General features: G+C 48.5%; 1 protein-coding gene across 4 annotated transcripts in view; it reads left to right on the forward strand.

Moving 5' to 3' along the window:
* CLHC1 (clathrin heavy chain linker domain containing 1) overlaps positions 1–24,418 on the forward strand; it is a 174,514-nt gene that overhangs the window by 131,357 nt on the left and 18,739 nt on the right. For all 4 annotated transcript variants that reach the window (XM_063918632.1, XM_063918631.1, XM_063918634.1 and 1 more), the window contains one exon: positions 15,936–16,115. In XM_063918632.1, coding sequence (XP_063774702.1) covers positions 15,936–16,115 — 180 coding nt within the window. The remainder of the gene's footprint in view (positions 1–15,935; positions 16,116–24,418) is intronic.

Raw genomic sequence — 24,418 nt, forward strand, 5'->3', positions numbered from 1 at the left:
AGTCAGGAACCTCCTAAAATCAGTGCATCATTGCACAAGGGTCCTGGTAAAGATGGTGACTTCCTACGAAGCAATTCCATTCGGCAGATTTCACGCAAGAATTTTTCAGTGGGATCTGCTGGACAAATGGTCCGGATCGCATCTTCAGATGCATCAGCGGATAACCCTATATCCAAGGACAAGGGTGTCTCTCCTGTGGTGGTTACAGAGTGCTCATCTTCTAGAGGGCCGCAGATTCGGCATTCAGGATTGGATGCTGGTGACCACGGAGGCCAGCCCGAGAGGCTGGGGAGCAGTCACACAAGGAAAAAATTTCCAGGGAGTGTGATCAAGTCTGGAGACTTTTCTCCACATAAATATACTGGAGCTAAGGGTAAATTTATAATACTCTAAGCTTAGCAAGACCTCTGCTTCAAGGTCAGCCGGTATTGATCCAGTGGGAAAAACATCACGGCAGTCGCCCACGTAAATAGACAGGGCGGCACAAGAAGCAGGAGGGCAATGGCAAAAACTGCAAGGACTTTTCGCTGGGCGGAAAATCATGTGATAGCACTGTCAGCAGTGTTTCATTCCGGGAATGGAAACTGGGAAGCAGACTTCCTCAGCAGGCACGACCTCCACCCGGCAGAATGGAAACTTCATCGGGAAGTTTTCCACATGATTGTAAACCGTTGGGAAATACCAAAGGTGGACATGATGGCGTCTTGTCTGAACAAAAAACGGGACAGGTATTGCGCCAGGTTAAGAGACCCTCAGGCAATAGCTGTGGACGTTCTGGTAACACCATGGATGTACCAGTCGGTGTATGTGTTCCATCCTCTGCTTCTCATACCTAAGGTACTGAGACTTATAAGACGTAGAGGAGTAAGAACTATACTCATGGCTCCGGATTGGCCAAGAAGGACTTGGTACCCGGAACTTCAAGAGATGCTCACAGAGGACTTATGGCCTCTGCCGCTAAGAAGGGACTTGTTTCAGCAAGTACCATGTCTGTTCCAAGACTTACCGCAGCTGCGTTTGACGGCATGGCGGTGGAACGCCGGATCCTAAGGGAAAAAGGCATTCCGGAAGAGGTCATTCCTACCCTGGTCAAAGCCAGAAAGGAGGTGACCGCACAACATTATCACCACATGTGGCAAAAATATGTTGCGTGGTGTGAGGCCAGAAAGGCCCCACAAAGAAATTTCAACTCGGTCGATTCCTGCATTTCCTGCAAACAGGAGTGTCTATGGGCCTCAAATTGGGGTCCATTAAGGTTCAAATTTCGGCCCTGTCGATTTTCTTCCAGAAAGAAGTGGCTTCAGTTCCTGAAGTCCAGAAGTTTGTCAAGGGAGTATTGCATATACAACCCCCTTTTGTGCCTCCAGTGGCACTGTGGGATCTCAACGTAGTTCTGGGATTCCTCAAATCACATTGGTTTAAAACCAGTCAAATCTGTGGATTTGAAGCATCTCACATGAAAAGTGACCATGCTCTTGGCCCTGGCCTGGACCAGGCGAGTGTCAAATTGGTGGTTTTTTTCTCAAAAAAGCCCATATCTGGTTGTCCATTTGGACAGGGCAGAGGTGCGGACTCGTCCCCAGTTCTCTCCCTAAGGTGGTGTCAGTGTTTCACCTGAACCAGCTTATTTTGGTGCCTTGCGCCTACTAGGGACTTGGAGGACTCCAGGTTGCTAGATGTTGTCAGGGCCCTGTAAATATAGGTTCCAGGACGGCTGGAGTCAGGAAAACTGACTTGCTGTTATCCTGTATGCACCCAACAAACTGGGTGCTCTTGCTTCTAAGCAGACTATTGCTAGTTGGATGTGTAATACAATTCAGCTTGCACATTCTGTGGCAGGCCTGCCACAGCCAAAATATGTAAATGCCCATTCCACAAGGAAGGTGGGCTTATCTTGGGCGGCTGCCCGAGGGGTCTCGGCTTTACAACTTTGCCGAGCAGCTATTTAGTCAGGGGCAAACACGTTGGTAAAATCCTACAAATTTGATACCCTGGCTAAGGAGGACCTGGAGTTCTCTCATTCGGTGCTGCAGAGTCATCCGCACTCTCCCGCCCGTTTGGGAGCTTTGGTATTATCCCCATGGTCCTTTCAGGAACCCCAGCATCCACTAGGACGATAGAGAAAATAAGAATTTACTTACCGATAATTCTATTTCTCGGAGTCCGTAGTGGATGCTGGGCGCCCATCCCTAGTGCGGATTATCTGCAATACTTGTACATAGTTACAAAAATCGGGTTATTATTGTTGTGAGCCATCTTTTCAGAGGCTCCGCTGTTATCATACTGTTAACTGGGTTCAGATCACAGGTTGTACAGTGTGATTGGTGTGGCTGGTATGAGTCTTACCCGGGATTCAAAATCCTTCCTTATTGTGTACGCTCGTCCGGGCACAGTATCCTAACTGAGGCTTGGAGGAGGGTCATAGGGGGAGGAGCCAGTGCACACCACCTGATCCTAAAGCTTTACTTTTTGTGCCCTGTCTCCTGCGGAGCCGCTATTCCCCATGGTCCTTTCAGGAACCCCAGCATCCACTACGGACTCCGAGAAATAGAATTATCGGTAAGTAAATTCTTATTTTTTCCGACAAGTCGGGAAACCCGACTTGTCGGAATGCTGTCGGAAACGGGGCCAAATCCGATAGGTTTTGGTCCCCTTTCCGACAAACTCAATCCGACTTGAAAACAAGTCGGATTGGGTGAGGAGACGGGGAGCGGTGAGGCGGGCTACGGGGACGATAGTACCTGCAGTGCCTCCTCCGCCGCACAGATCACTCCCGCTGGCAGCTCCGGCCGCCGCTGGAAGCTCCCCCGCCGGCCACCTCACTCTGCTCCCCTGCCGGCCGCCGCACACTGCTCCCCCGCCGGCCACCGCACACTGCTCCCCCCGCCGCTGCTGTCAGGACAGGACAGGACACAGGGAACGGCCAAATCCGACAGTCGGATTTGGCCGCTCTTTGAATAGGAGTTGTCGGGTCCAACTGCATGTCGGAATGGACCCGACTCTTATTGAATATACCCCTTAGTGGAGAATTCAATTAGTGTCAGGAAAGACAACACCTTCCGCCGATAATCGGCACTTTTTAACACTTCAGTATTCAATTGCATCCACTCTGCACAGTCCACACATATCCTCACATGTCTTCTCATCCTTCCTCTCGACCCCGGTTCATCATTACTGTGTGACCATATCATATAGCCCACCAAGAACCTTTGCAATCTGGTGGACAACTATGCAATAGATAGCACCTATACTTTCTCTTACGTCCTAGAGGATGCTGGGGACTCCGTAAGGACCATGGGGTATAGACAGGCTCCGCAGGAGACATGGGCACTCTAAAGACTTTATAATGGGTGTGCACTGGCTCCTCCCTCTATGGCCCTCCTCCAGACCTCAGTTAGATCCTGTGCCCAGAGGAGACTGGGTGCATTGCAGGGGAGCTCTCCTGAGTTTCTCTGAAAAATACTTTTTGTTAGGTTTTTTATTTTCAGGGAGCACTGCTGGCAACAGGCTCCCTGCATCGTGGGACTGAGGGGAGAGAAGCAGACCTACTTAAATGATAGGCTCTGCTTCTTAGGCTACTGGACACCATTAGCTCCAGAGGGTCGGAACACAGGTCTCATCCTCGTCGTTCGTCCCGGAGCCGCGCCGCCGCCGTCCTCCTCACAGAGCCAGAAGATAGAAGCCGGGTGAGTATGAAAAGAAAGAAGACTTCAAAGGCGGCAGAATACTTCAGATCTTCACTGAGGTACCGCGCAGCCATTGCTCCCAACACACACACACACACACACACACACACACACACACACACACACACACACACACACACACACACACACACACACACACACAAGGCACTGTACGGGTGCAGGGCGCAGGGGGGGCGCCCTGGGCAGCAATTTTTACCTCATAAACAGCACTGGCAATATAATATAAAACCCCCAACAGTATAAAGAAATTGAGCGGGACCGAAGCCCGCCGTCGAGGGGGCGGGGCTTGATCCTCCAGCACTAACCAGCGCCATTTTTCTCCACAGCATGCTGCAGAGAAGTGCTCCCAGACTCTCCTCTGCTGAACAATAACAGGGGACAAAATCGAGGGGGGGGGGCACGTTTATTTGGTGCAGTTTGTACATATATTTCTCTGACGTCCTAGTGGATGCTGGGAACTCCGTAAGGACCATGGGGGATAGCGGCTCCGCAGGAGACTGGGCACAACTAAAGAAAGCTTTAGGTCACCTGGTGTGCACTGGCTCCTCCCACTATGACCCTCCTCCAAGCCTCAGTTAGATTTTGTGCCCGGCCGAGGTTGGATGCACACTAGGGGCTCTCCTGAGCCCTTAGAAAGAAAGTATAGATTTAGTTTTTTTATTTTCAGTGAGACCTGCTGGCAACAGGCTCACTGCAGCGAGGGACTAAGGGGAGAAGAAGCGAACTCGCCTGCTTGCAGCCGGATTGGGCTTCTTAGGCTACTGGACACCATTAGCTCCAGAGGGATCGACCGCAGGCCCAGTCCTTGGTGTTCGGTCCCGGAGCCGCGCCGCCGTCCCCCTTACAGAGCCAGAAGCAAGAAGAGGTCCGGAAAATCGGCGGCAGAAGACATCAGTCTTCACCAAGGTAGCGCACAGCACTGCAGCTGTGCGCCATTGCTCCTCATGTACACCTCACACTCCGGTCACTGAGGGTGCAGGGCGCTGGGGGGGGGGGGCGCCCTGAGCAGCAATATTAACACCTTGGCTGGCAAAAATACCACAATATATAGCCCCAGAGGCTATATATGTGGTAAATACCCCTGCCAGAATCCAGAAAAAAGCGGGAGAAAAGTCCGCGAAAAAGGGGCGGAGCTATCTCCCTCAGACACACTGGCGCCATTTTCTCTTCACAGTGCAGCTGGAAGAAAGCTCCCCAGGCTCTCCCCTGTAGTTTTCAGGCTCAAAGGGTTAAAAAGAGAGGGGGGGCACTAAATTTAGGCGCAATATTATATATACAAGCAGCTATTGGGGAAATTTCACTCAGTTATAGTGTTAATCCCCACATTATATAGCGCTCTGGTGTGTGCTGGCATACTCTCTCTCTGTCTCCCCAAAGGGCTTTGTGGGGTCCTGTCCTCAGTCAGAGCATTCCCTGTGTGTGTGCGGTGTGTCGGTACAGCTTTGTCGACATGTTTAATGAGGAGGCTTATATGGCGACGGAGCAGATGCCGATAAATGTGATGTCGCCCCCTGTGGGGCCGACACCAGAGTGGATGGTTAGGTGAAAGGTATTAACCGACAGGGTCAACTCCTTACATAAAAGGGTGGATGACGTAACAGCTGTGGGACAGCCGGCTTCTCAATCCGCGCCTGCCCAGGCGTCTCAAAGGCCATCAGGGGCTCAAAAAAAAATAAAAAACGCCCGCTCACTCAGATGGCAGACACAGATGTCGACACGGAGTCTGACTCCAGTGTCGACAAGGTTGAGACATATACACAATCCACTAGGAACATCCGTGACTTGATCCCGGCAATAAAAAATGTGTTACACATTTCTGACATTAACCCAAGTACCACTAAAAAAGGGTTTTATGTTTGTGGAGAAAAAGCAGGCAGTGTTTTGTTCCCCCATCAGATGAATGAATGAAGTGTGTGAAAAGCGTGGTTTCCCCCCGATAAGAAACTGGTAATTTCTAAAAAGTTACTGATGGCGTACCCTTTCCCGCCAGAGGATAAGTTACGCTGGGAGATATCCCCTAGGGTGGATAAGGCGCTCACACGGTTGTCAAAAAAGGTGGCACTGCTGTTTTAGGAACGGCCACTTTGAAGGTACCTGTTGATAAAAAGCAGGAGGCTATCCTGAAGTCTGTATTTACACACTCAGGTACTAGACTGAGACCTGCAGATCGTGCTGCTGCAGCGTGGTCGGTGACCCTGTCACACATGAGAACATATTAAAGACGTCGTCTTATATATGAGGGATGCACAGAGGGATATTTTGCCGGCTGGCATCCAAAATGAATGTAATGACCATTCTGTCAGGAGGGTATTAGAGACCTGTCACTGGACAGGTGATGCTGACTTTAAAAGGCGCATAGAGACTCTGCCTTATAAGGGTGAGGAATTATTTGGGGATGGTCTCTGGGACCTCGTATCCATTACCTCAGGTTTCCTCACAGACTAAGAAAGCACTGCATTATCAGGTACAGTCCTTTCGGCTTCAGAAAAGCAAGCGGGTCAAAGGCGCTTCCTTTCTGTACAGAGACATGGGGAGAGGGAAAAAGCTGCACCAGTCAGCCTGTTCCCAGAATCAAAATTCTTCTCTCGCTTCCTCTGAGTCCACAGCATGACGCGGGGGCTCCACAGGTGTAGCCAGGTACGGTGGGGGGCCGTCTCAAAAAAAATTTCAGCGATCAGTGGGCTCGCTCACAGGTGGATCCCTGTTTCATTCAAGTAGTATTTCAGGGGTACAAGCTGGAATTCGAGATGTCTCCCCCCCGCCGTTTCCTCAAATATGCCTTGCCGACAACTCCCTCAGGCAGGGAGGCTGCGCTAGAGGCAATTAATAAGCTGTATTCCCAGCAGGTAATACTCAAGGTGCCCCTACTTCAACAAGGACGGGGTTACTATTCCACACGGTTTGGAGTACCGAAACCGCATGGTTCGGTGTGACCCATTTTATATTTAAAATCCTTGAACACATACATAAAAAATTCAAGTTCAAGATGGAATCGCTCAGGGCGGTTATTGCAAGCCTGGACGAGGGGGATTACATGGGATCCCGGGACATCAAGGATGCTTACCTGCATGTCCCCATTTACCATCCTCGCCAGGAGTACCTCAGATTTGTGGTACAGGATTACCATTACCAAGTCCAGACACTGCCGTTTGGACTGTACATGGCACCGAGGGTGTTTACCAAGGTAATGGCCAAAATGATGATACTCCTTCGAAAAAAGGGAGTTTTAATTATCCCGTACTTGGACAATATCCTTATAAGGGCAAGGTCCAAGGAGCAGTTGCTAGTCGGGGTAGCACTATTTTGGAAAGTGCTAAAACAGCACGGTTGGATTCTAAACAGTCCAAAGTCACAGCTGGTTCCTACGACACGTCTACTGTTCCTGGGGATGGTTCTGGACACAGAACAGAAATAAGTGTTTCTCCCGGAGGAGAAAGCCAAGGAACTGTCATCTCTAGTCAGAGACCTCCTGAAGCAAAAACAGGTATCGGTGCATCATTGCACGCGAGTCCTGGGAAAAAATGGTAGCTTCCTACGAAGCAATCCCATTCGGCAGGTTCCATGCAAGAGGGCCGCAGGTTCGGCATACAGGACTAGGTCCTAGTGACCATGGATGCCAGCCTTTGAGGCTGGGGGGCAGTCACACAGGGAAAAAACTTCCAGGGACTTTGGTCAAGTCAAGTGACTTCCCTACACATAAATATTCTGGAACTGAGGGCCATTTACAATGCCCTGAGTCAGGCAAGGCCTCTGCTTCAAAACCAGCCGGTACTGATCCAATCAGACAACATCACGGCAGTCGCCCATGTAAACCAACGGGGCGGCACAAGAAGCAGGATGGCGATGGCAGAAGCCACAAGGATTCTCCGATGGGCGGAAAATCATGTGTTAACACTGTCAGCAGTGTTCATTCCCGGAGTGGACGACTGGGAAGCAGATCTTCTCAGCGGACACGACCTCCACCCGGGAGAGTGGGGATTTCATCCAGAAGTCTTCCAAAGGATTGTACACCATTGGGAAAGGCCACAGGTGGACATGATGGCGTCCCGCCTCAACAAAAAGCTATAAAAGATATTGCGCCAGGTCAAAGGACCCTCAGGCGATAGCTGTGGACGCTCTGGTAACACCGTGGGTGTACCAGTCGGTTTATGTGTTCCTCCCTCTGCCTCTCATACAAAAGGTACTGAGAATAATAGGAAGGCGAGGAGTAAGAATGATACTCGTGGTTCCGGATTGGCCAAGAAGAGCTTGGTACCCAGAACTTCAAGAAATTATATCAGAGGACCCATGGCCTCTGCCGCTCAGACAGGACCTGCTACAGCAGGGGCCCTGTCTGTTCCAAGACTTACCGCGGCTGCGTTTGACGGCATGGCGGTTGAACGCCGGATCCTAAAGGAAAAGGGCATTCCGGAGGAAGTCATTCCTACGCTGATTCAAGCCAGGAAAGATGTAACTGCAAAACATTATCACCGCATATGGCGAAAATATGTTGCTTGGTGTGAGGCCAAAAAGGCCCCAACAGAGGAATTTCAACTAGGTCGATTTCTGCATTTCCTACAAGCAGGAGTGTCTATGGGCCTAAAATTAGGCTCCATTAAGGTACAGATCTCGGCTCTGTCGATTTTCTTCCAAAAAGAACTAGCTTCAGTACCTGAAGTTCAGACATTGTAAAAGGAGTGCTGCATATTCAGCCCCCGGTTGTGCCTCCAGTGGCACCTTGGGTTCTCAACGTGGTGTTGAGTTTTCTTAAAATCACATTGGTGTGAGCCACTAAAAACCGTGGATCTAAAATATCTCATGCGGAAAGTGGTCATGTTATTGGCCTTGGCTTCGGCCAGGCGTGTATCAGAATTGGCGGCTTTGTCATATAAAAGTCCTTATCTGATTTTCCATATGGATAGGGCAGAATTGAGGACTCGTCCCCAGTTTCTCCCTAAGGTGATATCAGCTTTTCACTTGAACCAACTATTGTAATGCCTGCGGCTACTAGGGACTTGGAGGATTCCAAGTTACTGGACGTAGTCAGGGCCTTGAAAAATTATGTTTCCAGGACGGCTAGAGTCAGGAGAACTGACTCGCTGTTTATCCTGTATGCACCCAGCAAACTGGGTGCTCCTGCTTCTAAGCAGACTATTGCTCGCTGGATTTGTAGCACAATTCAGCTGGCGCATTCTGCGGCTGGACTACGGCAGCCAAAATCTGTAAAAGCCCATTCCACAAGGAAGGTGGGCTCATCTTGGGCAGCTGCCCGAGGGGTCTCGGCTTTCCAACTTTGCCGACCTGCAACTTGGTCAGGGGCAAACACGTTTGCTAAATTCTACAAAATTGATACCCTGGCTGAGGAGGACCTGGAGTTCTCTCATTCGGTGCTGCAGAGTCATCCGCACTCTCCCGCCCGTTTGGGAGCTTTGGTATAATCCCCATGGTCCTTACGGAGTTCCCAGCATCCACTAGGACGTCAGAGAAAATAAGATTTTACTCACCGGTAAATCTATTTCTCGTAGTCCGTAGTGGATGCTGGGCGCCCATCCCAAGTGCGGATTGTCTGCAATACTTGTATATAGTTATTGCCTAACTAAAGGGTTATTGTTGAGCCATCTGTTGAGAGGCTCAGTTATATTCATACTGTTAACTGGGTATAGTATCACGAGTTATACGGTGTGATTGGTGTGGCTGGTATGAGTCTTACCCGGGATTCAAAATCCTTCCTTATTATGTCAGCTCGTCCGGGCACAGTGTCCTAACTGAGGCTTGGAGGAGGGTCATAGTGGGAGGAGCCAGTGCACACCAGGTGACCTAAAGCTTTCTTTAGTTGTGCCCAGTCTCCTGCGGAGCCGCTATCCCCCATGGTCCTTACGGAGTTCCCAGCATCCACTACGGACTACGAGAAATAGATTTACCGGTGAGTAAAATCTTATTTTATATATAAAGCGCTATTTAGGCTGGGACCGTGGTTTCAGCATATTGTGGCGCTGGGAATGTGCAGGCATTCTCTCTCTCTGTCTCTCCAAAGTGCCTTATTGTGGGTCAGTCCCCATATTTATTTATCCCAGTGTGTGTGGGGGGTGTCAGTACGTGTGTGTCGACATGTCTGAAGCGGAAGGCTCGTCTTGGGAGGTAGCAGAGCAGATGGTGGTGGTGTCTCCGTCGGCACAGCCGACACCTGATTCGGTGGACATGTGGAATGTTTGAATGATAATGTGGCTTTATTACAGATTGGACAAAGCAGGGTCCAAAGACAAGCAGGGAATTAACCCATGGCTTTTACCGTGTCCCAAGACCCTTCAGGGTCCCATAAATGTCCCTTTACCAGTTAGCAGACACTGATACCAACACGGATTCCGACTCCAGTGTCGACTAGGATGATGCAAGGTTGCACCCATGAGTCGCGACAGTATTCAATATAGTGTATTGTAATAAACGTTGTTTTGTATATCTCAAAGGACTCCATTGTCCCTGACACGAGGGTCTGCATATTTAAAGAAAAATAACCTAACTCATCTCATGAGTTGACCGTTTTATTTAAAAAAGCTTGGGAGACTCCTGACATTAGACTGTAAGTTCCCAAGAGTATTATTATGGCGTATCCTTTCCCCTCAAAGGACAGGTTACGGTGGGAATCCTCACCCACACTGGACAAGGCCTTAACGCCCTGGTCCAAGAAGGTAGCATTACCGTCCCCTGATACGGCGGCCCTATAGGATCCTGCAGATAGTAGGCAGGAATCTACCTTAAAGTAAATTTTATGCGACTGCCAGAGCCCTATTTAGACCTGCAGTAGCGTCGGCATGGGTAGGTAGCGCAATTACAGCTTGGGCTGATAACTTGTCGTCTAACATTGACACGCTAGGAAAAGATAGTATGGTGTTGGCCTTAGGTCACATCAAGGACGCAGCACTATATATGAGAGAGGCTGCGAGAGATATTGGGTGTTTGGGTTCAAGGGCTAAGGCCATAGCAGGTTCTGCTAGTAGGTCCCTGCGGACCCGTCAACGGACAGGTGATGCTGACTCGGAGAGTCATATGGAAGCTTCACCTTGAAAGGGTGAAGTTTTATTTGGGGAGGGCCTCGCGGACCTGGTTTTGACAGCTACCGCGGGTAAGTCATCTTTTTTGCCTTATGTTCCCCCGCAGCAAAAGGAAACACCCTAATAACAGATGCAGTCCTTGCGGTCGCGTAAGTTCAGAAAGGGGCGTGGCTTTATTTCCTCGCTAGAGGTAGAGGGAAAAGATCACCGGCTACGGCCAGTTCACAGGAAAAGTGTCCTCCCCGGCCTCTACCACATCCATCAAAGAGGTGCTTCCACACCGATTTTCAAATCGGCCTTGCCAGCTACTTGCCCGGAGTTCCCCTAGAGCAACAGGGAAAAGGGTTTTATTCAGCCCTATTTGTGGTCCCAGAGCCGGATGGCTCGGTCAGACCGATTCTGAATCTAAAATTCCTAAACCTACATTTAAAGTGGTTCAGATTCAAGATGGAATCTCTCAAGGCAAGGATATCCAGCCTGGAAAGGGGGAGATTTTAGGGTGTCACTAGACATAAAGGATGCATACCTTCATGTCCCCATATATCCTCCTCATCGGGCGTATCTAAGGTCCGCGTTACAGGATTGTCATTACCAGTTTTACACGTTGCCGTTTGGGCTTTCTACGGCCCGAGACTTTCACCAAGGTAATGGCGGAAATAATGGTTCTCCTGCGCAAATAAGGGGTCACAAGTATTGCATACTTGGACGATCTCCTGATAAAAGCGAGTTCAGGGGAGCAGTTATTAAAAACAGTGTCTCTCTCCCTGAGAGTACTACAACAGCACAGCTGGATTCTAAATCTGCCAAAGTCGCAGTGGGTTCCGACAACTCGGTTGTATTTTTTTTGGGCATGATTCTGGATACGCAAAAACAGAGGGGTTTTTCTCCCGGTAGTAAAGAGCCCAGGAACTCCAGAACATGATCAAAGGCCTGTTAAAGCCTAAAAGAGTGTCAGTCCATCAATGCACTCGAGTACTGGGAAAAATGGTGGCGACCTACGAGGCCATCCCCTTCGGCAGGTCTCATGCGAGGACATTTCAGTGGGGCCTTTCTGGACAGGTTGTCCGGGTCCCATCTTCAAATTCATCAGAAGATAAGCCTGTCCCCCAGGGCCAGGGTGTCTCTCCTGTGGTGGCTGCAGAGTGCTCACCTTCTAGAGGGTCGCAGGTTTGGCATTCAAGACTGGGTTCTGGTGACCACGGACACGAGCCTCCGAGGATGGGGAGCAGTCGCACAAGGAAGAAATTTCCAGGGACTATGGTCAAGCCAGGAGGATTGTCTACACATCAACATTCTAGAATTAAGGGACATATACAACGGCCTACGACAAGCAGGGAATCTTCTTCGCAACCTACCGGTTCTGATTCAATCAGACAACGTCACAGCCGTGGCTCATGTAAACCAACTAGGCGGGGACAAGGAGCAGAGTGGCAATGGCGGAAGCCACCAGGATTCTTCCCTGGGCGGAAAATCACGTAAGCGCTCTGTCAGCAGTCTTCATTCCGGGAGTGGACAACTGGGAAGCAGACTTCCTCTGCAGACACGGTCTACATCCAGGAGAGTGGGGACTTCATCAAGAAGTTTTTGCAGAGATAACAATTCTTTGGGGACCTCCTCAAATAGACATGATGGCGTCACGCCTCAACAAGAAGCTTCGGAGGTATGAGGCCAGGTCAAGGGACCCTCAGGCAGTAGCGGTAGACGCCCTGGTGACACCATGGGTGTTTTCAGTCGGTCTATGTGTTCCCTCCTCTTCCTCTCATCTCAAAAATATTGAGAATCATAAGATGAAAAAGAGTGCAGACAATACTCATTGTTCCGGATTGGCCTCGAAGGGCCTGGTATTCAGATCTTCAGGAGATGCTCACAGAAGATCCATGGCCTCTTCCTCTCAGGGAGGACCTGTTGCAGCAGGGGCCCTGCGTGTTCCAAGACTTACCGCGGTTACATTTGACGGCATGGCGGTTGAACGCCGAATCCTAGCTGGGAAAGGTATTCCGGAGGAAGTCATCCCTACTCTGATAAAGGCTAGGAAGGAGGTGACGGCGAAACATTATCACCGTATCTGGAGGAAGTATGTATCTTTGTGTGTAGCCAAGCGTGCTCCTACGGAAGATTTCCACTTGGGCCGTTTTCTCCACTCTCTACAGACAGGAGTAGATATGGGCCTGAAGTTAGGCTCCATTAAGGTACAGATTTCGCCCTATCTATATTCTTTCAGAAGGAATTGGCTTCTCTCCCAGAAGTCCAGACTTTTGTAAAGGGAGTGCTGCACATCCAGCCTCCTTTTGTGCCCCCCAGTGGCACCTTGGGACCTTAACTTGGTGTTACAGTTCCTAAAATCTCACTGGTTTGAGCCTCTTCAAACAGTTGAATTAAAATGTCTCATTTGGAAGGTGGTCATGTTATTGGCCTTGGCATCTGCACGGCGGGTGTCCGAATTGGCGGCTTTGTCTCACAAAAGCCCCTATCTGATTTTCCATGTGGGTAGAGCAGAGTTGAGGACTCGTCCTCAATTTTTGCCTAAGGTGATTTCATCGTTTCATATGAACCAACCTATGGTGGTGCCGGTGGCTACGGGTGACTTGGAGGATTCTAAGTCCCTTGATGTAGTCAGGGCCTTAAAAATTTACGTAGCCAGGACGGCTCGGGTTAGGAAAACAGAGGCACTGTTTGTCCTGTATGCAGCCAACAAGGTTGGCGCTCCTGCTTCTAAGCAGGCTATTGCTCGCTGGATCTGTAACACGATTCAGCAGGCTCATTCGTCGGCTGGATTGCCGTTACCAAATTCAGTAAAGGCCCATTCCACTAGGAAGGTGGGCTCTTCTTGGGCGGCTGCCCGTGGCGTCTCTGCTTTACAGCGTTGCCGAGCAGCTACTTGGTCGGGTTCAAACACCTTTGCAAAATTCTACACGTTTGATACCCTGGCTGCTGAGGACCTCATGTTTGCTCAGTCGGTGCTGCAGAGTCATCCGCACTCTCCCGCCCGGTTTGGAGCTTTGATATAATCCCCATGGTCCTTACGGAGTCCCCAGCATCCTCTAGGACGTAAGAGAAAATAAGATTTATAAACCTACCGGTAAATCTTTTTCTCCTAGTCCGTAGAGGATGCTGAGCGCCCGTCCCAGTGCGGACATATTTCTGCAAGACTTGTATATAGTTATTGCTTACATAAGGGTTATGTTACAGTGAAGATCAGTCTTTGGCTGATGCTGTTTTGTTCATGCTGTTAACTGGTTGCGTATATTCCAGGTTATACAGTGTGGATGGTGTGGGCTGGTATGAATCTTGCCCTTAGATTAACAAAAATCCTTTCCTTGTACTGTCCGTCTCCTTTGGGCACAGTTTCTCTAACTGAGGTCTGGAGGAGGGGCATAGAGGGAGGAGCCAGTGCACACCCATTCTAAAGTCTTTAGAGTGCCCATGTCTCCTGCGGAGCCCGTCTATACCCCATGGTCCTTCCGGAGTCCCCAGCATCCTCTACGGACTAGGAGAAAAAGATTTTCTCCTAGTCCGTAGACTAATCATTACACCATCCGTACTTGTGTATCCATGCCTATTTCCCTATAGATTGTAAGCTTGCGAGCAGGGCCTTCCTACCTCTATGACTGTTTGTTTTTACCCAGTTTTGTTATATCATTGTTTTGTTATATCATTGTTATTTCCAATTGTAAAGTGCAACGGAATTTGCTGCGCTATATAAGAAACTGTTAATAAATAATAAAAATAAATAAGTGCCGTTTTTCCGCCCTGTCGAAAATTCTGACATGTCGAAAAACACATGAATGAGCAGATCTCTTCTCATCCATGTGTTTTCAACCGCGCCGCGGTCGAAAATGGGTCCGTTTTCGACCATTTATTTTCGCCTATAAGAGAGGGAGAAAATGAATGGTCGGAATGACAGAGGAAACATAATGAATACTGAAGTGTCGAATCCTCACTGTTGGAGAGGATCCGACACTAATTGAATACTCTCCTAAAACATCAACTGGTATAATGATAATCCAAGCATTCTTATATAAAAGAGCAATAATAACACTATGTGTGTACAGTATACAGTATATGTATAAAGTCCAGGAATTAGTTATTTGTAACTTGAATGAACTGGGTCCCCGGTGAGTGCGTGTGGGACTCCCTAGTCTTTGCTGCAGCCCTGATACTGTCTCTCAGTCCCAATCTTGTGTTTCGGAAGAGTGGAACTATTGATTTTAGAGTGACCCGGGTCAGATAACCAGGATCGCACCGTTCACAACGAAAGCCAACTGGGTCAGCGCCGGGTTTTACTCTGGTCACTGCCTGGTCGAATAACACAACCCACGTTGACCCTTTTACACCAAGCCAGGACCCTGTCGGGTCATAGTAACCAATCACGTTCTGTCATTTATCTAGAACAGTTTATAAAATGACAGAACCTGATTGGTTGATTTAGATAACTTCTCCACCTTATCTCGCTGAAAGGTTTGATACATCTCCCCCACAGTATGAAAACTTGCACTTAGATGTCTATAAGGCAACATTAAGTAATCCTGGCCATATGCTACAACAGTCTGTTCCGTGTGCATCACAAATAGAAGACGGGAGGAGTGACATTTTAATTAGGCACTTTGATACCTTGACAAAGAGAACGGTGATAGAATAGATGCCAGTTATACCCTCATTATAACTGGCATCTAATTGCTATTATAAGCATAGCAATTTTATTTTATACATTATTATCCAGTGTTCTAACTGCTCTTTAAGGGGGAGATTCAAATGTTTGAAAAGTCGGTTGGGTGTCTGTTTTTTCCTGTCTATTAGATAGGATAAAACAGACTCCCAGCTGACTTTTCAAACATTTGAATCTCCCCCTGTGTTGCTCATCATTGACCAGATTAGAATTCTATTGTGATTTGTAATTACAAATGACTAATTTTGCTCACTATCCCCACTGCGATACTACAGCCCATATCAGGCAATTGGGCCAATATCAGACTGTAATGCCTAATAATCACCGTAATATCACTGTAATAACCAAAGCTGGTCCTATCAATGTATAGGCTCAGTGATCAACATATTCATACAGAGGTTGTGTATGTGTTAATCATAGGTAATATTGGACAAATCATCCATGGTGTATATATAATTTATCTCTGTTACGTCTTAGTTGTATTAATAAGACAGTTATGAGATTTATGTTCATTCATTTCTATGTTCTATACAGATGACTACTTGTTCTTGCTGAAGGAGTGTCCTACTGCTGAGCTCATCAATGGTCTGACCAAAGAGTGGAATGATAAGCCGGCGGCACTGTCTGTTGGGCAGGCCATGTTGTCTCTGCTCTGTACTGATCATAAGGAGTATGGATTCCAAATGCTGGAGAACATATACAAGTGTGGGGAGAGTAAGTGTCACAGTGCTCCCTATAATGTACATGTACAAGTCTCATTATGAATGCTGGAATTATGTGTGTGGTTCTTACTGCATTGTGTGAAGATTGGTTAGCAGCTAAGGGGTACACAACCTTTTTTAGTGTGAGGCCATATTGGGAAAATATACTGTTTTTAAGAGTCCGCAATAAAATGTTAAGGGGTCTATTCATGAAGCAGTGAAAAGTGTGGAGAAGTGAGCCAGTGGAGAAGTTGCCCATGGCAACCAATCAGTGCTTACGTAACATTTATAAAGTGCCTTCTATAAAATTTTACGGAGCAGCTGATTGCAACTTCTCCACAGGCTCACTTCTCCACACTTTTCACTGCTTCATGAATAGACCCCCTAACTCACTTAAAATTGTAAAATACATAGAATTTACCACAGGAAAGGAGTTACTCATTCCCCTCAGCATTGTTTTAGTCCTACTGGAGATAGCGGCGTGTGCAGTGCTGCGTGTGCCACACGGGGAGGTGTGAGCTGTCACGTAGAAGGCACTGTGACATTGCATGTTGGGTGGGCCCTGCCCCTCGCTTATAGCACAGTGCTCTGGTCCTAGGCCAGTGTTTGAATTATTGTCATTCTACATTCCTGTTCTTTGGTAGGAATGACGTTGGCCCCAGGCAATGCAACTTAGCCACATGAGATGAGACTTTGATCATGTCACAAGAGACGCTATAGTAGGCATGGACAACTGGAGGATCAATAACTATCCTTTGGATCGTTATGACATTGTTACTTGTATATTGAAATACAACGATAATCACAAAGGGAAAACAATCTTTCATTTTTTTTCTCTCCATATCGTTTATTTGCGCATGCACAGATGAAACCCTCTTTATTTGCAGAACACAGAACACTTCTCAACCAGCGAAAATCCCCAAGGGGAGTGTGAGATAGATGAGAGAGAGAGAGAGAGAGAGAGACGGAGGAGGGCAGAGCTAAGAAAGGGAGTCTGGGGAGAGGTGACAGGAATATGTGATGGGGACGGGGACTAAGATGAGAGAGAGCTGCGGGCGAAGGGACAGAGATGACATAAAGCGGGGAAGGGAGTACAGAGATGAGAGACAGATTGGGGAGGGGGGGCAGAGATGAGAGACAGGGGAACAGAGATGAGAGACAGGGGAGGGTGTCAGATGAGAGAGAATAAAACAGGGAAGGGGACAGAGATGAGACAGACAGACAGAGAGAGGACAGGAAAGACAGAGAGAGATGGGGGTAACAGATTAAAGAGATACTTTAATCTGAGTATAAGATTAAAGAGGGGGGGACAGATGAGAGAGATGGGGGGGTGGTTGCAGAAATGAAAGTGAGAGATGGTAGAGGTGTGGCAAAACTGAGAGAGATGGAGGGGTGACAGATGAGAGAAATGGGGGGTGACAGATCAGAGCAATACTCAGGAGGGGAGATAGTGATGAGAGACGAGGGGGGGACGGGGACGGAAAGGAAAGATAGAGAGAGATGGAGTTGTGGCAGAAATGAGAAAGACGGAGGGAGGCAGAGATTAGATAGAGACAGGGAAGGGGTGACAGAGATGAGAGAGACGGAGCAGTGTCAGATAAAAAGAAAGAAATAGAAAGGGGACAGAGATACAGTAAGAGAGACAGAGAGGGACAGGAGAGAAAGAGAGATAGAGGAGTTTGTGGGGTGACAAATCAGGGAGATACTCAGGAGGGGAGTGGGAAAAGACATAAGAGAGCGGGCTGAAATGAAAGACCTATGGTGGAGGTGTGGCAAAAATGAGAGAGATGATGGCTGTCACAGATGAGAGAGATAGAGGGCGGGATGTACTAAAGCAAAAATGCGGTAAAACCCCCGAAAACGGGGGTTTTACCGCATTTTAATATTTACGAACACCCTACCGCCGCGTTTTCGGCATCCAGGGTATCGCCATCTCTGGATGGCGATCCCCTATAGAAGCCTATGGGCTTCTTTTCGCCGACCGCGGCAACCCGCCGACACTGTCGACACCGCCGCAGACGCCTCCCCCCCAGCTTACCTTCCTCCATGATGCCCCGGACCCGGAAGGTAATCTCCTCCTCCCCCTAGCAACGCAGCCGGACGTCCTTCCGGCTGCAGGGGGGAGGAGGAGGCGCCGGGGGCAGCCTGCTGCTGCTACCCGGCATCAATGCAGTGTGGGGACCCCATGGAGGTGACGGAGACCCCCCGCAGACCACCTAACAGGTATCGCGGGGGGCCTCTGTCACCGCATCGTGATGTTGATCGCATATGTTAGTACATACGCGATCAACATCGCTGCGGTAACCGGCGAGGGACTGCGATGTATGTTAATACATCCCGCCCAGAGAGAGATGGGGAGGAGTGGCAGAGATGAGAGATACGGAGGGGTGTCAGATGAGAGAAAGAAACAGTGGAGGGGCGATGAGACAGACAGAGAGGGGGCAGGAGAGAGAGAGATTGGGGGTGACAGATCAGAGAGATACTCAGGAGGGGGAGACAGAGATAAGAGAGACAGAGAGAGGGCAGAAATGAAAGAGATATGGTAGGGGTGTGACAGAAATGAAGCTGACAGAGGGGGCAGAGATGAAAGATCTAGTTAGATGGGGGAGGGGTGATAGAAACAAGACAGACAGACAAGGGGAGGGGGGAAAGGTGGACAAAGATTAGAGAGGCATTAACATCAGCACAATAGCTAGCAACCTGGTTAATGACAAGTCCAGAATACTTCTACTTTATATGTGTGATGTGTGTGATATTAGTTGCACTGTGGATGCTCACAACTCACGCACATGTTTTCAGTTGAGCGTATATTTGCCACCACGTGTGTCTGGAGAGATGGGTGAGGAGCATTCACGTATACTGTAAGTCCAGTACACTGCGACATGGAGATGTAAGTCAAGCACGCCCCTTAACCACACAACAGATTTTTACTAATATCTCTTTAAGATTCACCATTTAAGGAGCATATACTTGTGCACACATTTTCGAGTTGATAATGATGACTAGAGCCTTGTTTTCGCACTTGCCTTATCTATGCTAGATTTAAAATTGTTCATATTTGAAGATATAAAGCAAAAAACACAAAGATACAGCACTTATTCATAGAACATCTGTACATATATTTGCAATAAAAATAAATGAAATGACCAAATCTCTCTGCACGTTACATCTGCCCCACCTGCACTGCACATGGTTTTGCACATTATTGTGCTTTTTTTGGTTTGCTAACAAACCTGAATAAGAACCAATTATTCTATTCGCCGTAATGCATCCATTAAGCACTGAAACCTGCTGAGCTCCCATTTATATTATTTGATCTGTGCTGGCTAGAAATCTGTAGAAATAAGAAAAGAAGGTGCTCTGTAGCGCAAAAAGACTTTACTAACAATGAGGGTAATTCCAAGTTGATCGCAGCAGGACATTTTTTAGCAGTTGGGCAAAACCATGTGCACTGCAGGGGAGGCAGATATAACATGTGCAGAGAGAGTTAGATTTGGGTTATTTTGTTTCTGTGCAGGGTAAATACTGGCTGCTTTATTTTTACACTGCAATTTAGATTGCAGATTGAACACACCACACCCAAATCTAACTCTCTCTGCACATGTTATATCTGCCTCCCCTGCAGTGCACATGGTTTTGCCCAACTGCTAACCAAGGGGGTCATTCCGAGTTGTTCGCTCGGTAAAAATCTTCGCATCGCAGCGATTTTCCGCTTAGTGCGCATGCGCAATGTTCGCACTGCGACTGCGCCAAGTAAATTTGCTATGCAGTTAGGAATTTTACTCACGGCTTTTTCATCGTTCTGGCGATCGTAATGTGATTGACAGGAAATGGGTGTTACTGGGCGGAAACAGGCCGTTTTATGGGCGTGTGGGAAAAAACGCTACCGTTTCCGGAAAAAACGCAGGAGTGGCCGGAGAAACGGGGGAGTGTCTGGGCGAACGCTGGGTGTGTTTGTGACGTCAAACCAGGAACGTCAAGCACTGAAATGATCGCAGATGCCGAGTAAGTCTGGAGCTACTCAGAAACTGCTACGAGGTGTGTAATCGCAATTTTGAGAATCTTTCGTTCGCAAATTTAAGATGCTAAGATTCACTCCCAGTAGGCGGCGGCTTAGCGTGAGCAAATCTGCTAAAATCAGCTTGCGAGCGAACAACTCGGAATGACCCCCCAAATTCCTGCTGCGATCAACTTGGAATTACCCCCAATGCCCTTTAGTGCCTGAAGATGTGTACCAGATAATGAGACGTTGGGCAGGATGTAATGTCGTCCAAGTTGGCCGGAGGTGCGGGTTGCCGTCCGAACTCAGACTTTTTTTTTAAAAGCGTCATTCATTTACAAGGCAAAACCATGCCTTGTAAATGATTGGCGCTTTAAAAACAAACAAACTAAGAGTTCAGCCGGTATCCCGCACCTCCGGCCAACTCGGATGGCATTAGATCCAGCCCGTTGCTTGAATATAATTATCTGGTACACGTCTGCAGGTACTGAAGCAGTGTTAATAAAGTATTTTATGCGCTATGAAGTGTGCTGATTTTTCTGTACACGCAAACATAATTTTACATTCTACTTTAAATCAGTCTCTGAGCCTCATACAGTGTGTATATTTAAAATAATACCTGCACAGAACATAGTCTGATGCAGATGTGGTTGGAGTTGCTATCACTGCCTCTTACAGTCGTCTGATATAAGTCGATTCCTCTTGCAAGCATTAGTGATCCATCTGCAATAACATCAGCCGGCTGCATGACCCATGGGGTCGTACAAGCTGGTCGCCAGGCTGTTTTAACAGAGCGCCGTACCCTGCTCATTTTTTAAAGGGCAAAATGCACCCTGCCCCTTTAGCATGCCTCTATTAGTGACGTTGAGGGGGCCAGACCACCCCCAGTAGTGATGCCGGCAGGGCCACGCCATCTCCTCGGCCAGCCATGCCTCCTTTCCAAGCGCACTGACACTCCCCGCTCAGCACCCTGTCCTGCCCTAAACCTGGGGGGTAAGGAGTCACTGACAGTCTGCTGACAATCTACATATGCCGTCAAAGACCCATTCTGTACAAGCGCAGTATGTGTCTGGCGCATACGCAGGGTCCCGAACATCAGAACTTTGCGACATGAGCTGCACCCCCATCCACAGAGTTCTGACAAGCTGCTAAGACATGCCCAGCCATTGGTTTTCCTATAACTGATATAGTGAAGTAATCCCAGTCATGTGGAGTGTTGTACACTGTACATAGCTTGTGGTACAAGCAGCAATAATACTGCAAACACTTTACAGAAAGTCCGAATTACTAACAAAACATAAGGTTATTTATATATTGTTATTTCTCTAACGTCCTAGTGGATGCTGGGACTCCGTCAGGACCATGGGGAATAGCGGGCTCCGCAGGAGACAGGGCACATCTAAAAAAGCTTTTAGGTCACATGGTGCGTACTGGCTCCTCCCCCTATGACCCTCCTCCAAGCCTCAGTTAGGTTTTTGTGCCCGTCCGAGAGGGTGCAATCTAGGTGGCTCTCCTAAAGAGCTGTTTAGAAAAGTTTTTTTTTAGGTTTCAATCTCAGTGATTCCTGCTGGCAACAGGATCACTGCATCGAGGGACTTAGGGGAGAGATTTCCAACTCACCTGCGTGCAGAATGGATTGGAGTCTTAGGCTACTGGACACTTAGCTCCAGAGGGAGTCGGAACACAGGTCAGCCTGGGGTTCGTCCCGGAGCCGCGCCGCCGATCCCCCTTACAGACGCTGAAGAGACGGCAGAACGGAGGTCCGGAAAGCAGGCGGCAGAAGACTCCTCAGTCTTCTTGAAGGTAGCGCACAGCACGGCAGCTGTGCGCCATTGTTGTCACACGGCTCACTGACTCAGTCACGGAGGGTGCAGGGCGCTGCTGGGGGCGCCCTGGGCAGCAATATAATTACCTTTAGTGGCAAAATAAATACATCACATATAGCCATTAAGGCTATATGTATGTATTTTAACCCAGGCCAGTTTCTTAAAAACTGGGGAAAAGCCCGCCGAAAAAGGGGCGGAGCTTATTCTCCTCAGCACTCAGCGCCATTTTCCTGCTCAGCTCCGCTGGTGAGGAAGGCTCCCAGGTCTCTCCCCTGCACTGCACTACAGAAACAGGGTAACAAAGAGAAGGGGGGCATAAATTGGCGATATTTATATATTAAGAGCGCATATATAGTAAACAACACCTTCTAGGGTTGTTTATATACATTTATAGCGCTTTTGGTGTGTGCTGGCAAACTCTCCCTCTGTCTCCCCAAAGGGCTAGGGGGTCCTGTCTTCGATTAGAGCATTCCCTGTGTGGCTGCTGTGTGTCGGTACGTGTGTGTCGACATGTATGAGGACGATGTTGGTGTGGAGGCAGAGCAATTGCCGATGATGGTAATGTCACCCCCTAGGGAGTCGACACCGGAATGGATGGCTTTAGTTATGGAATTACGTGATAATGTCAGCACATTACAAAAGTCAGTTGACGAAATAAGACGCCCGGCAAACCAGTTAGTACCGGTTCAGGCGTCTCAGACACCGTCAGGGGCTGTAAAACGTCCTTTACCTCAGTCAGTCGACACGGGTACCGACACAGATGAATCTAGTGTCGACGGTGAAGAAACAAACGTATTTTCCAATAGGGCCACACGTTATATGATCACGGCAATGAAGGAGGCTTTGCAGATCTCTGATACTGCTGGTACCTCAAAAAGGGGTATTATGTGGGGGGTGAAAAAACTACCTGTATTTTTTCCAGAATCAGAGGAATTGAATGATGTGTGTGATGAAGCGTGGGTTAACCCCGATAGAAAACTGCTAATTTCCAAGAAGTTATTGGCATTATACCCTTTCCCACCAGAGGTTAGGGCGCGCTGGGAAACACCCCCTAGGGTGGATAAGGCGCTCACACGTTTATCAAAGCAAGTGGCGTTGCCGTCTCCTGATACGGCCGCCCTCAAGGATCCAGCAGATAGGAGGCTGGAAACTACACTGAAGAGTATATACACACATACTGGTGTTATACTGCGACCGGCAATAGCCTCAGCCTGGATGTGCAGTGCTGGGGTAGTGTGGTTGGATTCTCTGACTGAAAATATTGATACCCTGGATAGGGACAGTATTTTATTGACTCTAGAGCAATTAAAGGATGCTTTCCTTTATATGCGAGATGCTCAGAGGGATGTTTGTACTCTAGCATCAAGAGTAAGCGCAGAAGAAGTTTATGGACGCGACAGTGGTCAGGTGATGCGGATTCCAAGAGGCATATGGAAGTATTGCCATATAAAGGAGAGGAATTGTTTGGGGTCGGTCTTTCGGACCTGGTGGCCACGGCAACTGCCGGCAAATCCACTTTTTTACCTCAGACCCCCTCCCAACAGAAAAAGACACCGTCTTTTCAGCCGCAGTCCTTTCGCTCCTATAAAAAGCGACCAAAAGGACAGTCTTATCTGCCGCGAGGCAGAGGAAAGGGTAAGAAAGGGCAGCAAGCAGCCCCTGCCCAGGAACAGAAGCCCGCCCCGGCTTCTACAAAGCCATCAGCATGACGCTGGGGCTTTACAAGCGGACTCAGGAACGGTGGGGGGTCGACTCAAGATTTTCAGCAATCAATGGGTTCACTCACAAGTGGACCCGTGGGTCCTGCAGATAGTATCTCAGGGTTACATGCTGGAGTTCGAAAGGTCTCCCCCTCGCCGGTTCCTAAAGTCTGCTTTACCAACGTCTCCCTCAGAAAGGACGTCGGTTTTGGAAGCCATTCACAAGCTGTATTCTCAGCAGGTGATAGTCAAGGTACCCCTCCTACAACAGGGAAAGGGGTATTATTCCACACTATTTGTGGTACCGAAACCGGACGGTTCGGTAAGGCCTATTCTAAATCTGAAATCCTTGAACCTGTACATAAAGAAATTCAAGTTCAAGATGGAGTCACTCAGAGCAGTGATAGCGAATCTGGAAGAAGGAGACTTCATGGTGTCCTTGGACATAAAAGATGCTTATCTACATGTCCCGATTTACCCCTCACACCAAGGGTATCTCAGGTTCGTGATACAAGACTGTCATTATCAGTTTCAAACGCTGCCGTTTGGGTTGTCCACGGCCCCTCGGGTCTTTACCAAGGTAATGACCGAAATGATGGTTCTTCTACGAAGAAAAGGCGTATTAATTATCCCTTACTTGGACGATCTCCTGATAAGGGCAAAGTCCAGAGAACAGCTGGAAGTCGGTGTAGCGCTAACACAAGTAGTGCTTCAGCAACACGGGTGGATTCTAAATCTTCCAAAATCTCAATTGACCCCGACAACACATCTGCTGTTCCTGGGCATGATT

Source organism: Pseudophryne corroboree, chromosome 4, assembly GCF_028390025.1.
Source record: "Pseudophryne corroboree isolate aPseCor3 chromosome 4, aPseCor3.hap2, whole genome shotgun sequence".
Taxonomy (NCBI): domain Eukaryota; kingdom Metazoa; phylum Chordata; class Amphibia; order Anura; family Myobatrachidae; genus Pseudophryne; species Pseudophryne corroboree.